This window comes from Neopsephotus bourkii, unplaced genomic scaffold (assembly GCF_033783945.1).
Source record: "Neopsephotus bourkii isolate Nb327-2 ecotype Australia unplaced genomic scaffold, CSIRO-AGI_Nbou_v1 NB_756, whole genome shotgun sequence".
NCBI classification, from domain to species: domain Eukaryota; kingdom Metazoa; phylum Chordata; class Aves; order Psittaciformes; family Psittacidae; genus Neopsephotus; species Neopsephotus bourkii.
Genome location: NW_026901254.1, coordinates 2,932,075 through 2,947,577, shown reverse-complemented (window position 1 = coordinate 2,947,577; position 15,503 = coordinate 2,932,075). Strand labels below are relative to the sequence as shown.

Genomic DNA, 15,503 nt, shown 5'->3' with positions numbered 1-15,503 from the left:
CTCTTTTGTGATTACCAAGGCAATTAGGATTCTCAGAGAGTTTGATCCATGAGTATTATATTCGTGACTGCACAATTCAGCTTCAAATAGAACTCGAAAATATTTTCTTACTACAGTCCATCTTTACTTAAGTAGAACAGCATATGGAAAAAGGGATCTGAACAACCTCAGACAGAAGCAGACCTAGAATTCAGGACTCACTTTTTCTGGTAAATCTTTTAACCTACATAGTCTCAGTTAAGGTTCAGGACTCACTTTTTCTGGTAAATCTTTTAACCTACATAGTCTCAGTTAAGGTGAGGACTGCTCTGTTCTGTTACTTTTCAGAGAACACTAATTAGCCCTTTCTCTGAAAGCAAAGGAACAATTCAGGCACCTAAGGCTTAAACAGGGTTTCAATTCATGAATTCCAGTTTTATATGGGGCATCCTTGGAATAATAAAAAGAAGCACCTTGACTCCGAACACTGTTAATTACCTTAATTGACACAAGATAGGAAAAATGCAAGATGTGACCAATACAACTTCATTGTCAATTAACTTTTTTTATAAGCTTAGAAAACAATTTCTTATTCTACCAAGAAAACCTCCATATAAGTAACGTCTTTGAATTACTTGTAGGACTTTTAGGAGAGTTAGCAGTTTGTGGCAAACGCAATAATGCTTTCCACGTGGCTACAATGCTACTTGAGTTGACAGTATTGTTAAGTAACATCCTTTCATATAAACAAAACGGCCATCTGTAGCCAGGTATTTTTTAGCCTAATTTCCCAAATGGGAAAGACTTCTGCTTGCAGTAGCTCTCAGCCTTCCAATATCTGAAGGGAGCCTATAAGGATGCGGGAGAGGGACTCAGTCAGGGACTGTATCAATAGGACAGTGGGTAATGGCTTCAAATTTAAATAGGGGAAGTTCAGGTTAGATACATGGAAGAAAATCTTTACTGTGAGGGTGGTGAGGCACTGGAACAGGTTGCCCAAGGGCTGGCAGTGTTCAAGGCCAGGCTGGACAAAACCTTGGGCAGCATGGTCTAGTGGTAGGTGTCTCTGCCCATGGCAGGGGAGTTACATTTTAGAATAACATTGTTAAAGATACTACATTCTTAAAATTCCTGAAGAATCTGGAGCTGGAGAGAAAAATTATTCTGATTAGTAACCTGCTATAGGAAATACTTCTGCTTGAAATCAGCTATGTTCTAAGATGCTAGAAAAAACATATATACCAAAAAAGAGATTGATATACTTAGGGGTCTGCGTTCCTAGATACCATGCCATCTAACTGGAAGATAAAATGCAAAACTAAAGCAGGCTCCCAGAGCTATTTATTTGCAATGATATTCTAGTTGCTTTTTATACTTCTATGCTTTTCAGATTAACATCTCCATTTTGGGGATCTAAGATCAACACTTTTGTCAATTTATTCCTGCTGGTTTCATGGAGAGGGATATTAAATCACCTGTAGCAGATGCCTCGATCTGAATGATCTGTGCTTTAGTTATATGCTCTGTATTTATGCAGCACCAGCTAAAAAGGCCCTTAAATAATAAAAGGAATTCCTCAGCACTATTACAATTAAAATAAGTAAATTATAAAGATTTAGGTAAGCTAACGAACATTAGGAAGACAGCTGAAAGCAGTGCAATTATACAAGCATTACAGTTTACTTCTGTATTATAAATAAATATTTTCTATCTGTCATTATTATGAAGAAAGACAGCTTGATTTTAAGACTAGGTAGAAAATAAAAGCAAAGGCTCTTACTTGTGTAAGTGATATTAAATCCTCTTCCAGTGGTAGAATGATCTGACTGAAATTCAAGCCTTACTATGTGCCCACTGCTAGCCAACTGGGAAGGGACTTCATTGCCAGAAAAAGTGCCAAGAGGTGGTAAATCTGAAATCCCATCATCTTTCACTGTAAGGTAGTCAAATTGAGGTTCTACATCAAAGTCATTGAAAATCAGGTGGATTCTGCTTCCTGGCTCTGAGATAATTAACCAAACACAGTTCATATTGTTCCCATACTCCTCAGGATAATTTGGAGAAAGAATAATTCCAGACGGTGTGGTGAAGTTGAAGAAACAAGAGACTAAAAAAACAACAATAGATTCTTAAAACACTATCCACAAATATTATAAATGCTTATCTTTTTTTTTTTTAATTTTATTGTGGAAAGAATGATTTTGAAGCCTGGATGTCAAAACTACTACACATGCAAGCGGTCAGAACATTTCTTCAGTATAATGTGTCAGCCTTGAATATTTTTATTTCCCCAAGTGAGGCTAACTAACTACACCTGAGCCTGCAAAAGATATGACAAGCATGTAGAGAATGCCAAAGCAGGAAAGCAAAAGCAATGCCTGATTGGTCAGAATTTGGAAAAACTGGCAGGTTTGTTTTGAAATGAAAATGCAACCTCCAAATTTAAATGCGGATTTTCTCTAAATGGAAAAATCATGAAAATGTGTTTAGCAATCCAAAAAAATTGGGTACAAGGGCCAGTTCTGCCTGTAGTACACAAAGTTCATGTAAATAACAGCAGAAATTTAGATGTGCCTTGATCAAGAACTCTTCAGAGTACATAATACAAACTTTTTTCACCCCTACTTTCCCCTTCAATAGCACAGGGAAATTAAACATAAATGATTCATAGCTTTCCTCCATTTCACTCTTTTGGGCCAATTTTCTTCAAGACAATTCCTAATTGATTTCAGAGTCATAAGCTTGTGGCTGGTACCTCAGTGAGACGTACAGTGTATTCAGAAAGCGGAAGGATCACTGCATATTAATTAAAGCAAAGGATAAACATTATTCATCGCTTTAAATGTGTTAGACTGCACTCAGTGTTTGTAAATAGATGGTGCAAGTTTACATTCTATTATCTTTCATAGCGCATATGCACATCAAGCAGTGGAACACAGTAATATTCCACACTATTGCCAACAGGAACTAAAATATCAACCAAATGCAATACTGCACCACGAACAAAAGCAACTTATGTCCTAAAGAGAATTGCAACCACACTGTCACCATCCCCAGGCCTTATGTGCTTAGACACATTTCAGCATTGCATGGGCATATAAAGACTTCTTCCAGTCCACAGCAAGCTTACTCAGCTTGGCAAGAACTTGGCAACACAGCTGCAAAATATACATATGTGTTCAAGTAGAATAGGACATTTCCCAAAAGTTGTTTTGAAAATCCAGTACTAAATTATATGACTGTTCATACGAAAAGGTAGCACGGTCTGGAGCAGAAATTAAGTCCCTAATAAGCCTGTATCCTAGAAAGTTTTACTCTATTTTATCATAGAAGAAAAAGAAACAGAAAATTAAAAAACAAACAACACCCCTCTTTATTTAAATCCATCTATATGCTTACCTACAAACATATATTGCCTTTAAAGGCAAAATTTAAAACTAATTATTTTACCTACACTTTTTCTTTGTTAGAGATCCTTACATTTATTTTCATGCTTTATTAGCATATCAGACAAAAATCCCCAATCTTTTTCTACGTGGATCTGGAGACTGCTTTGCACTGACAGAGTCAATGTATATGTTCCACTGAGTCCCTTCGAACACTTACATGCGATTACGTATTGTTCATTTAGAGTCTAACTCAACATGCATTTACATTGAGAGTGTTAAATGGTTCAATTAGATATAAAATGAGGGGAAAGAACATTCTAAAACAGTTGTATGTGATGCTCCCCATAAACAAGCTACTATTGAGCCAACTAAAAAAGCCCATGTGACTGAAAAAGTCTTCAAGGTCTTTTGAAATGTTTTCCTGCCGGTTAGTCACAAATGCTAAGAAAAGCAACAGGCTGAGGTCAGAAAACTAATACAGAAAAAGAAAATTCTCACAAACACAGCTGGGTTTGTTGCCAGACCACTGGTTGTTTTGTTGACATGTAATTGTTCTCTCTCCCACCAGTTCAAAAGCTGCTTGACATTCAAAGGTAAGTGTGTCTCCATGCAGAAAACTGCTTCCAGTCCTTTTTCCATATGATGGAATTCCAGGATCTCCACAACCTCCTTTCTCAATTTCTGAATATTAAAAAAAAAAAAAAAAAGAAACAACACAATAATAAGGAAAACATATTTATGAGCAATTTATATGTCAGAATCAGTAGTACTTTCAAAATATTTGGCTTATGCCTTAAACTAACATTTACAGCTGAAAGTGAACTAGAGGTAAATGCTGTAAAACCCCCTCTAAAATAACTTGGGATCTAAAGTCTTTTCATAAACTAATAGCTTTCATACTTGCACAGCTTAAGATAACAGAATACTCGTATTTAACTGCATGGATTCTCTGAATTACAGCATACTCGAAGGTAAAATTGTCAAGTCATAGTCTCCATTCTAACCATGGAGACATACTATGTGTAGATCCTGTTTCTGGTAATGAGGTACTAGTAATGAGGAATCTGTCTTAACTCTCTCATCTGCAATTCCGTTTATAAGGCTATTAGCAATACAATTAAAGGTATATAATTTACTGATAGCATAAATGAATTTCATTTTAAGCACTAAAATATAATAAAAAACAAAACTGAGAAATTATTTCTTAATCTCATACTTCAAATTAGAGCCACATTTTTCCCAGCTGCATTCAACTACGCTAAAAAGACATTAACATTTTGGATTATAATTCTTAGATATTCTCTAGGAGATCTGCTATTTAAATTACTTAATTTGTAGATGTTGAACATACATACACAAAAGAAGAGAATAAAAACCTCAAGTCTTATGAAATTTATGAACAACGAGATTATTAGGAAATGTAAATATTAAGTGCCTGTGACAGAAACTGTGAATCATCTTACAAATTACTATACACATGGCTGTTCACCAAAAATGAAAGCTCTATTTCTTTACCATTAAATTTAAAGCAGTTTATTAATTTTCATTTCAGTGACAACAATAATAATGAAGCACTTCTGGTTCTGCAACTGTGTTGCTACATCTGTACTAAAATGATGTAAACCTGATATGAATGAAATTAGTGATAAAATACTTGTTATTTAAATGTTTCCCAGTTCAACCCAAGGTATGAAATCTGAAACACTCAAGATAAGAAAATTCAACTTGCTGAATATTACTAAACATTAGTATAATTTAACACCACTAAAAATGTTTGCTGTCAAATATTTTTAAGTCCACTAATGTTAAATCTTGGCAGAAGTGTGTACCTTGACATGCTAACAACAGCAATTCTAAGATGCAGGATGGCATTATTATGGTATGTGAAGTCAATCCACTGTGGTTATCCCCTTAAAGCAGTTGTGAAAAGATTGTTGACAAGAATGTTGAGAAAGGTATGCCATGTACTTCACAAAAGAACAAGTGATTCATCAGGATTATAGGGATGTAATTTTTTTCTTATTAATCTGAAACTGAATTTTGAAGATAAAATTAGGAGCAACTATATCTACAAGTCCAAAGCAGTTCCATAATCAGGGGTTTTATTTAAATAATTTGATTGCCAGATAGTAGTATATATTGAATACAAACCACTTCAAAAACAGTCTAGTACACATATATAATAAAACACCAATAGAGCCATGTCATAGATACTATTCAAACTTATATGTGTTTACAAATATTTTAATGTATTTTTCACCTGCCTACTCTACTGAGACATTGATTTCTGCTACCACTGTGGAGCACTGGAAACTTGTGTGGTCCCAGCTATCCACAACTCTACATCCTACATGAAAACGTGAACAGGTACAGAAAATCAGAACCCACATTGCAATCACATTTTAAAAGTTCATCTCCTCCACTGATAGGAGAGCTATATCTAATCGAGCATGCAAAAAATGATCATAAACACACTTTTCCAAAAACACGGTTCTTGAAAATCAAGGCAATACTGTCTCAGACAGGAGTGTCAGAAGGCAAACTGTGAGCAGGGTTTTGCAAAGGCATTACTGAAGATTTATCCCTTAAAAGAAAACAAGTGTTTCTTTCTATGGTCTGCAGAAAAAGTATCAAAATATCTTTAATTAATTAATTAATGAATTAATTAATTTGCTGAAGTAGAAGACAGATCAGGATGCTTCTAACTTTCAAGAGATACACCAAGCCCTAGAGGAGGGGTATGGATCAATGAACCAAAACCTTTAACAGAAATTACTATGAATCAAGCTTTCTGGCAGGTTGAAGATTCCTTATCTTTTTTTTATGTCTTTAGTCAGAACCAAGCTGTTACTGAGGAGGGAAAGTATATAGGATAAACTTTGGAAACTAACCAAATACTTTGTACTGCTGCAACTCTACAAATACTTTGTACTGGGATGGAGAACTGATTTTTATCTTTAAATACCTTAATTGCAAGCACAAACAAGCAGTTAAAAACACAAAAACTAATTTCAGGTAGATTTTTAATAAAAAAAGAATCCTTTTATTCTTTGGAAAAGTAAAGGCTTAGTAAAATCTGTCTCATAAAAAATATTTTGATGAATTACAGGTTCTCTCTTAAAACACATTAGAAGGAATTTTTAAGTCAATCCATTTTACATTGAAAAGCCAAAGAATTCATTAAAATGTCAAAATGAAGTGTATGAATTTTGTTGCTATTCCAGCTGTCAGAGTATATGCCTGTTTGTTCAACATAAAAAAAGCAAACTAGGAAATTTCACAAATTCATAAAACACTTCTGATGAGGTCTGATTTTAATTTTCATTTAAAAAGCTTGAAAAATTCCATGCAGCTTTAGAAAGCTACATCTTCAGATGTCTAACCATAACAGGAAATGTACTCCAGCCAAAACCAAGTTATTCAGTTGGACAGAAAGTACCCATTTAAGTTTCAAGGGTAACATTCACTTCAAGTTTCACATAAATTATCTGGTATGAAGACTTACAATAACATGTATATCATGTAATACTTATTACATTACAGGTATTACTATCAATATCATAATATTAGATCAATTAATATTCTATCAATTTTAAAGTGAGATAAAGATCTGTTGTTTTCACACTACAAAATCATAAGCAAGACTGAACTTAGACACATCAACACTTTCTGTGAACTTTTTCAGTTCAACATTCATGCATAAGACAATTTCCTTCCAAAATAACTGAAAAAAAAACTAAAACCCCAAAAAGTTGTCGTTTAGCTGACTGAATTTTTCTTAGATATATCAATTACAGGTCAGCAGGTAGTGGTTAAGATGACATAACTTCCCTTCCTCCTAAAAAGATAAAAACTTTAAGTAATAGTCTCAGTAAAAATGTCCTTTATTATTATTAATAATATTATTATTATTTATTGTTATTATTATTAAACTATGGTAAATTACAAATCCATGTAAAAATTCTTCCAGAAGCAGAACACATTATTAAATATTTACTTATTATTCAGAAAATTATGAGGAAGCAACAGAACAAAACTAAGTCAGATGCAAGATTGTCTGTACACTTCTCTTCAGGAAAGAGCTAGATTTCTGCCATATATATTAATGACAGACCACAACTTAGAGAAGACAGAGAAGGCCAGATGCAGGAGGTTTTTTTTTATACATAAAGAATACTATTGGTTTATAACCAGATTCAGAGTAGTACAGGTATGTAATGATTGTCAACATTTTTCTGCCCTCTGGGATTTAATACAGCTTTTTATTCCATTCTCTCTTCTGGCACCTGTTTGACATCCACTGATTTAATCAGAGAACAAATTTTTTAAATACTTAAATTCAGTTGAGATGCATTGTGCATATTAATTCAACTCATGAAATTTATGAAGTAGAATAATTGGTGCAAAGAAGTAATATATCCTTTTACTAAAAAAAAAAAAAAAAAACAAAAACAAAAAACACCAAAAGCATTCACTTGACCAAATCAGCTGGAGCTATGGCTGAGCTCTCAGAAAAATTGTATGGGACAGAAAAGGTTCTTAAAATGACAAATAGGAAAATAAAAGCTATGCTAGCTTATTTGAAGTGTAGCAATAACCCCCCTATTCATTTAGGATTATTCTGTGTACTCATTCAGTGTTGGTTTTCTTTTGATCTGAGTCATTAGAACTGTGTGAAATTCATGAAGTTTCCAAATAAGCTCTGAAGCTCAAATTTAAACATCATTTTCCTCTGGTTACCAAAATATTAACATTGATCTTATTCAATTGTTTATGGCTTTCATGTACTCTCTTTCAGTAGCCTGGGGAAAGATACTTTTCATCTTGTTTGTAAACTAGAAAATATACCCAGTTTCAGGGAATATTCTCTCTTTAATGTTGGAAGAATGACATGATTAGATTTCTGATGAGAGGATCATATCCCTCTGAATTTAATCAAAGACATTTCTGTTCCTGTGTTTTCTGTCAAAGGAAGAAATATGGCAATTCTAAAGTGCTATTAAGTATCTATGTATGTATTATGATTACTGTTTAAAGGTGTCACACTGTAATTCATGCCTTTTTGATGGAAAGGCTTTTGCATTAGTTTGATCCAGGTACCCGAAATATGTAATAAAATGCTTCATAGATTATAATATTTGGCAGTCTTGAATTTATTAGTCATGGTAGTAATTTACCTTTCCTTCCCCTTGCTACTAGATTATAAATACACAGTTAAATTCTTCACGCCACTATGTTTTCATTCACACTATCCAATGTTCTAGCATAGATTATTAGTGAATCATCATCAAATCACTGAGTATGTAGCTAAATTTTTACCAGTGGAGTATTAATAATATCCTTACACTTTAATAGTTCAGATGCATAAATACAATTGAAATTAAATAAGTGTTTTAAACATGTGGCTTACACAAAAAAATCTACTGTTGAGGTCAATACCTCTTAACCCTAAAATCATTAATTTGACAGCATCTTACAATGACCATCTTAGCTAAGGTCAAGACAGGTTAAGAGAAGCTGAGAACTGAAACAAGTATATATTTACCAAAAATACCCCACCCCCCCCAAAAAAAAATAGTTTGGAAGTTTATTTCTGCATCAGATAGGACCTGTTCAGTTTGACATCTCAACACTCAACATATGACAAGCCCAGAAATTCATGTCTTGAATACAAGAAAATTGATCATTTATTTTATTTCTTCTTATTCGTCTTGTCTACTTGCATTAAAAATCATAGTATCTGTCACAGTGGAATCTGATTTAAAAATACAAATGGTGAAACTCTTACACAAATAGAAAACCTTATAGAAAGAGAAGGGATGGAGTGATATGCCCAGGGTTGCATAAGAGGACATAAAAATGGCTATTAAAAGCTAAAATGAGGTTGGCCTAAAGATAAAACCAGGGTGGCCTTACATGATAATTTTGTAGATCATCACAATTTTACCATTATTCCATTAAATTTCTTCAGAGAAATTTTACAGTACAATTTATTACTAGTCTCCATTTATAAAAGGGGAAGGCCTCCTTCATGGATCATATAGTTCCAAGCAGCATTCTAAAAGAGTCTCACAATTTCTCTGAAATGTTTTGTCCTTGCTGCTATCAAAAAAGCTACAGATCATACCCAGTAGATTAATTTTGGTTGCTTCTACCTTACTGCATTCTGTACCAGTATTAAAAAAATAAACTTGACTTTAGAATCAGATAGCTGGAAAACCAACATGAAAAATTTTATAGGAAGTCCATTTAAGCTAAACAATCCACTATCATAGCCTACGCACGACTTGTTGGTAATGATGACATACCGTATCATATCTTATAAAAATCCTTGAAAGTAATAATTTAAGAAGAAAACAAAACATGACAAATATGTTAATTTAATAATATATTAATATTTAACATTTTAATATTCAGAAAAATAGAATTTCAGTTTGTTTATAATCAATTTTACATGTCTAGAGGTAGACGCAGACCAAATCGGAACAGGGATGAGGAAGAAGCATTTTGTGACTTCTTGCAGAAAAATTTATGATACCAAGTAACTAGCTGATGAAACAGCAGGCAACATTCATTACCAGGAATTGTAGAAAAATAAATGTGGAAAAAAAAATATTATGAGCTTTCAAGGCACAATGGCTCTGACTTGACAGTTACCACTCAGGAACAAGGACTCTGGCATGCTAAAGGTAATTCTCTGAGATTGTAAGCTATTGAAAAATGTTAGGAATTGCTATGAAAGGAAAAGTGAACAAAACAGAAAACAGTATTTTGACAACAGACAAAAATCTATTTATTTTACATGTTGAATGCTGTGTGTAGTTCTGCACTTCCATACAAAACAGGCTACATTAGAATTAGGGAAGGAAAACAGAAGATCAAAATTACTTTTTCTGAGGAACTGGAGACCAATTAAATAGACTGGAAATCTCTTTTTTCGGGAGATGAAATATGTGTTCAAAAAGTGATTGGACAAATACCTAAAAACCTTACTAAACGAAAAAGAGAAAGTCTTTCTCTTAGAGCAACTTCCATATAAAGACAGTCTGAGAAATTTGTGGCTGCATGGAGACCTCAGAACAGCCTTCCAGTATCTGAAGGAAGCCTATAAGGATGCCAGAGAGGGAGTCTTCATCAGGGAAAATGGGTAATAGGTTTAAACTTGAACAGTTTAGAAGTCAGAAGTTGTTCTTTACTGTGAGAGTGATGAGGCACCGGAACGAGTTGCCCAAGGATGTTGCATATCCTATGGAATTCAAGTTAGCATGTTAAGGTGGAAAATAGGAAATAAAGTAATAAGAAAGTTTAGTTGCCACAAAAAAGACTAGAATAAGATAATGATGAATCTTGTGAAAAGGTGAACCATGGAATAAAGCAAATGCAATAAAGAAGCATGTAGAAAGTTATTAAATGTAAAAGAAAGAAAAACAGCTAGCAGGAAAGGAGAATGAATAACACTTTCACCTTTTGGGGCGGGGGGGAAGAAAAGAAAAAGAAAATCATAGATAACAAGTTTAAATAAAATTAGGTAAAGGACAGGATAGGAAGAGGCTGTTTAGAGAATGTAGACATATGAAAGGGAATATGGACTAACTAAATTCACATTAAAGTACTTAAACTGAAACAGTCTATGAACTATTAGCGATTATCTTCAAGAACTTATGGAGGTCTCAGCTGACTGGACAAAGTCACATGTAATATCTATCTTAAAAACTGGAAGAAACAAAGGAATTATACAAATGCATGTGTATATAATTTGTCCCCTCAAACTGGGAAGATTATATGTGTTATCTTCCTTTACAACATAGTATCCTTGGAGATCTTTACCTAAAATTATCTTAAACCCTGACACGGAAGACATGGCAGTTGTCTAGAAAAGAATCAGTGTGCTACCAATATTTTAAAAGTGCAAGAAAATTGACCTCTCTAATTATAGGACTGAAAAGCTATCCCTGATCCTAAAAAGGTAATGGAACAGTCAGCACAGGAGTCTTTCTAAAGGGTTGAAAGATGAAAATACAATTACAGCAGTTAACATGGCTTCATTTGAAAACTGGTCACGTCATACAAACAATATGACTTCTCCTTTGACACAATATATTTGCATTTCTTTCAACCATTTAAATCAGCAACACAACCTACTAATTAGGAATTGGCATCACAGAAAATCAATTTAGCACATATAAAATGGATCAAAATTAGATGATAGTATCGCACAGCATAAATGTGAATAAATAACTATCATTAGGCAAAAAAATAGTACATACTATTTGAAGCAGTTCTATTGCCTAATGATAGTTCTTAGTATATACTAAGACAGAATGAAATTTAGTAAGTATGTGTTAAGAACTTCAGGCAATAGGAAAAATCCAAAAAGGTTTATATCTTCCCCCAACCCTTCCAAAAAGTACTTAAACTCTTGTTTCTGTGAGGAAGTCTATGCAAGCACACACATGCTAATACTACTCCCTGGCATCCAAACAAACCCAAATATACTCACTACCTGAAATAACTTACCCTAACTCTGTTTTTCTTTAAAAAAGAGAGGAAAAACACATCAACAGGCATACCTAGGGACATAGACTGGAAATAGTTTACATCTGTGTTTACAAGGTGTCATGTACTTCCTTTATTTTCTATGTTACAATACTGCTAAGACAGCTGCAAAGCATTAATTTCTTTATCATGTGTCCTAACTGTAATGATTTTGTTTTAAAGTAAATAGCACTCTGCTTTCTAAAAGCTCCCTAAGTGCAAAGTCATTTTGGACACTGAAAGGAAACAAAGATCCTCTGAAAACATTACAAGCTACAAGTAAATTCTAAAGGAACTGCTCTTCTAAAAATCCTTCTATGAAGGATGCATAACTTTCTACCCAAGAAAGGACTGGCCATGGCTATGCTGGCTGGTGAGGGTCAGAGGAGCAGGGAAGGCACAGGCGAACAGCAGATGGGTCAGTAAATAAACCCCCTTTTGTTTTTTTACATCTGCAATATCATATTACAGATCAAATTTGTGGACAATGAAGGTCACTTGTATTCCAAATTTCATTCCTTTCTCAAAATAATATACTCTGATATTTACTGCATTAATATGATGATTTTTATCTACAGTCAGCACATACTATTCATATGCAAAAATACCTCATTTAACCTCATTAATACCTCGTTTAAATAATTAAGCTTATTACTCCTTGCCCTTATAAATCTTCACTGTACAATGTTCTATAAGCTATAATCAGAAAACATCAAGAGTGCACATTTTAGAAGATACATTTTCTAGTAAATGCCATTAATTCTTCATGATTAAAGTACTACTGTGCACTCAGAAATGTTTAAATGCAAAACAGAGCATGCAAGCACACACAATACTAAATTAGATATCATAGTTTTTCATCAACCTAATTCAGCAATTCACATACTTAAAAAGTCTGAATGGACCTTATATACACATATATATATATGTATACATAAAATGGATCTGCATGCATATTTGTGTATATGTTTGTATACATATATAAAAATAAAGTTAAAAAAGTGTAGAAACATTTTGGACAATGTCTCTGCTTACATACTATCATTTTTCTCAAATTTCACAGCAATGTAAAGATAAATCATCATTAAATCTTGAATAACGTTCTGCTTTAATCTAAATTTCTAGTAGAACACGAGAGCAGTGTAAAAAGGCTACTCCGGAGGATATGCTGACTTTGTAACTAATAGGTGGAGGTGTTCGCATGTCAAATCAATTTCAGTCAAAGTGTGAAATTAATCTGTTTATGAGCTGAATGAATAAATCACACAGGTAAGAGTACTTGGAAAGAATAAAGTACTCAAAAACTTCTGAAGTAACTCTTTAGTGAAATAAATCAGTTCTTTACAGGGGATCTTACTAATAGGTATCTGTGTCTCTGAATGAAAATCTTCAGCTGTTGCTTAATATTTCCCATAGATCTTCTTTTTGTAACAACAATTAGTATTGTGTTTTTATTAGTACTTGGGATTCAAATTTAATAGTCCATTTGAAACTGTGTGACAGGAATTATTTCCATTTGTAATCAACCAAGTAATAATAAGAAATTCAATAAACATTATAATGAAGGCACAAATGATGCAGAAACTGTTTAATGGCCCAAACCTGACTACATTTTTTTACCTGTTAATAGTGAAACTATTTTTTAAAAAGCATATTAATACCCTCACCAAAATCATAAAAGCTCTAATTGATTTTGAGATGTCAAGAATCTAGTTTAACTTTAAAAGATTGAAAAATACATATGAACAAGAAATTCCAGATTTTTTTTTTTTAATCTCAATAACAGCTAAAATGAATCTACCATATACAAAGTGTAACAGTGAGTTGTATTACATTCCAGTATAGCATTTATGAAATACCAGTTTTGCAAAATAAGCTTGCACACTACTTGGAACAAGCAATGGTGGAGGAGGTCTACAGTGACCTGGATAATAATCAGGCCTTCAAGGATCTGGATGGCATTCAGTTCAGGTAAAGGTTTGTACAGAGCACACTGATGTCATACACCAGCAGCCTGGTGATAAAGGACTGGACAGACATTGAGACACCAACTGTGTACAAACTGGCCTGCCAGGCTCTGGAAATTCCAAGAGAATCCCTATTTCCCCTCCCCCTCGACCCTATGGGTTTGCACCTCAGCTATAGAAAGACCGTCCTATGAGGTCCGGCCACTCAAAGGAAACGTGAAGAATCTCTCTCCCTCCTTGCTTCTACTGTGTTTAACCCACAATACACACACAGATTTCCGTAACCAGCAAAAGAAAGATAATTTTGTGATAAAGTTAAACAAATTAATACTTTCAAAAACTTAGGAAACTAAAGAAGTAGTAATCAGAGTACTGATATAACACCACACATGTAAACTTATCATTGAATAAACAATAGCTAAAAACATACTGTGTGTTTTCACTGAGAAACACTAAAAGAAACAAAAAGGCTTAAAAAAAAAAAAAAGAACAGAGCTGTTATTGTAAATGCATGAAGAAAGAAGAGCTGGTGCACAGCTCTCTCTCTTTTCACTGTGACCTTGCTATATGAGTGTTCTCCTCCACGGCTGCACTTAGGTCAGCCACTTTGCCTAAAGATCTACCAAAATCAAGACAGAGACAAGGGTGAACTTGAGCACTGGATCTCCAACACCCCATACTGCATAAGCTTTACCATACTTCCTGGTGATGCCTAACAGCCCTCTTTGAGACACTGCATAGTCATGATTCAGAAGACAGCAAGCACCTGGGATCCTTCCCAGTAGACTGGATAGACAAGATTGTGCCAAGCTTTCATCACTGTATTCTACAAAGTCATCCAGCACTGCCTATAATACACGGGTTTTACATCTTCAGGTATACCTCAGCACATCCTGAGGTATTCAGTATAAACTCTCAGTTTTTTTGCTATGAAAACAAAATTGCCTGCAATGCAGTATCCACATCAGTAGCACACTGAAAAAACAACCCTCTTGCCCTGACCCAAGACATATACTTGTAAATGCATTGATACACACACAGTTTGTCTCTGGGTAAAGAAGGTCGCTCCTTAGGGACACATTATGTGGATGTAGTCTCAGGGCAAGAACGCAGTTCTCAGACACACTTTATTTAGCAATACAAATTCAGTAGCAAAGTAGTTTCTGGGTTGCATTAAACTCCACATTTTCTCTTCTGGGTCTTGGGAAAAATAAAGCAAAATAAAATAAAATACTCAGTTCCCTTTTTCTTTAAGGACCCCACAACCCCCGCTGTGCTGTAAGGCTCTTTTAGCTCTGTCCACTATAATTCTCTCTGAGGTGAGGTCCTAAACAGCACTGTAGAAGTTTGTCTTGGGAAGGGATGCTCACTGAAGGTGTGTTCTCCTCATTCCTACAAATTACTTATCTTTTTTTTTTTAAATAAATACTATTTAGTAACATACAACAAATACTTGAGAAGTAAGGTACCATTAGAGTTTCCTAGATTATTTCTCACAAAATTATGAGTCAGAGACAATTTTTAAAGTTTTCTTTTCCTCATTTTTTTGTGAGATGGCTACTCAACAACCCACCATTTTACTTTATCAGATATTGCCATATTTGATTGCACTGCATCAATTTATAACATAGAC

General features: G+C 34.0%; 1 protein-coding gene across 2 annotated transcripts in view; it reads right to left on the bottom strand.

Moving 5' to 3' along the window:
- The window catches only part of CSMD1 (CUB and Sushi multiple domains 1), a 1,128,271-nt gene that overhangs the window by 279,559 nt on the left and 833,209 nt on the right, over positions 1-15,503 (bottom strand). For both annotated transcript variants that reach the window (XM_061354960.1, XM_061354961.1), the window contains exons 13-14: positions 3,867-4,049; positions 1,760-2,086 (exon numbers count right to left, since the gene is read on the bottom strand). In XM_061354960.1, coding sequence (XP_061210944.1) covers positions 1,760-2,086; positions 3,867-4,049 — 510 coding nt within the window. The remainder of the gene's footprint in view (positions 1-1,759; positions 2,087-3,866; positions 4,050-15,503) is intronic.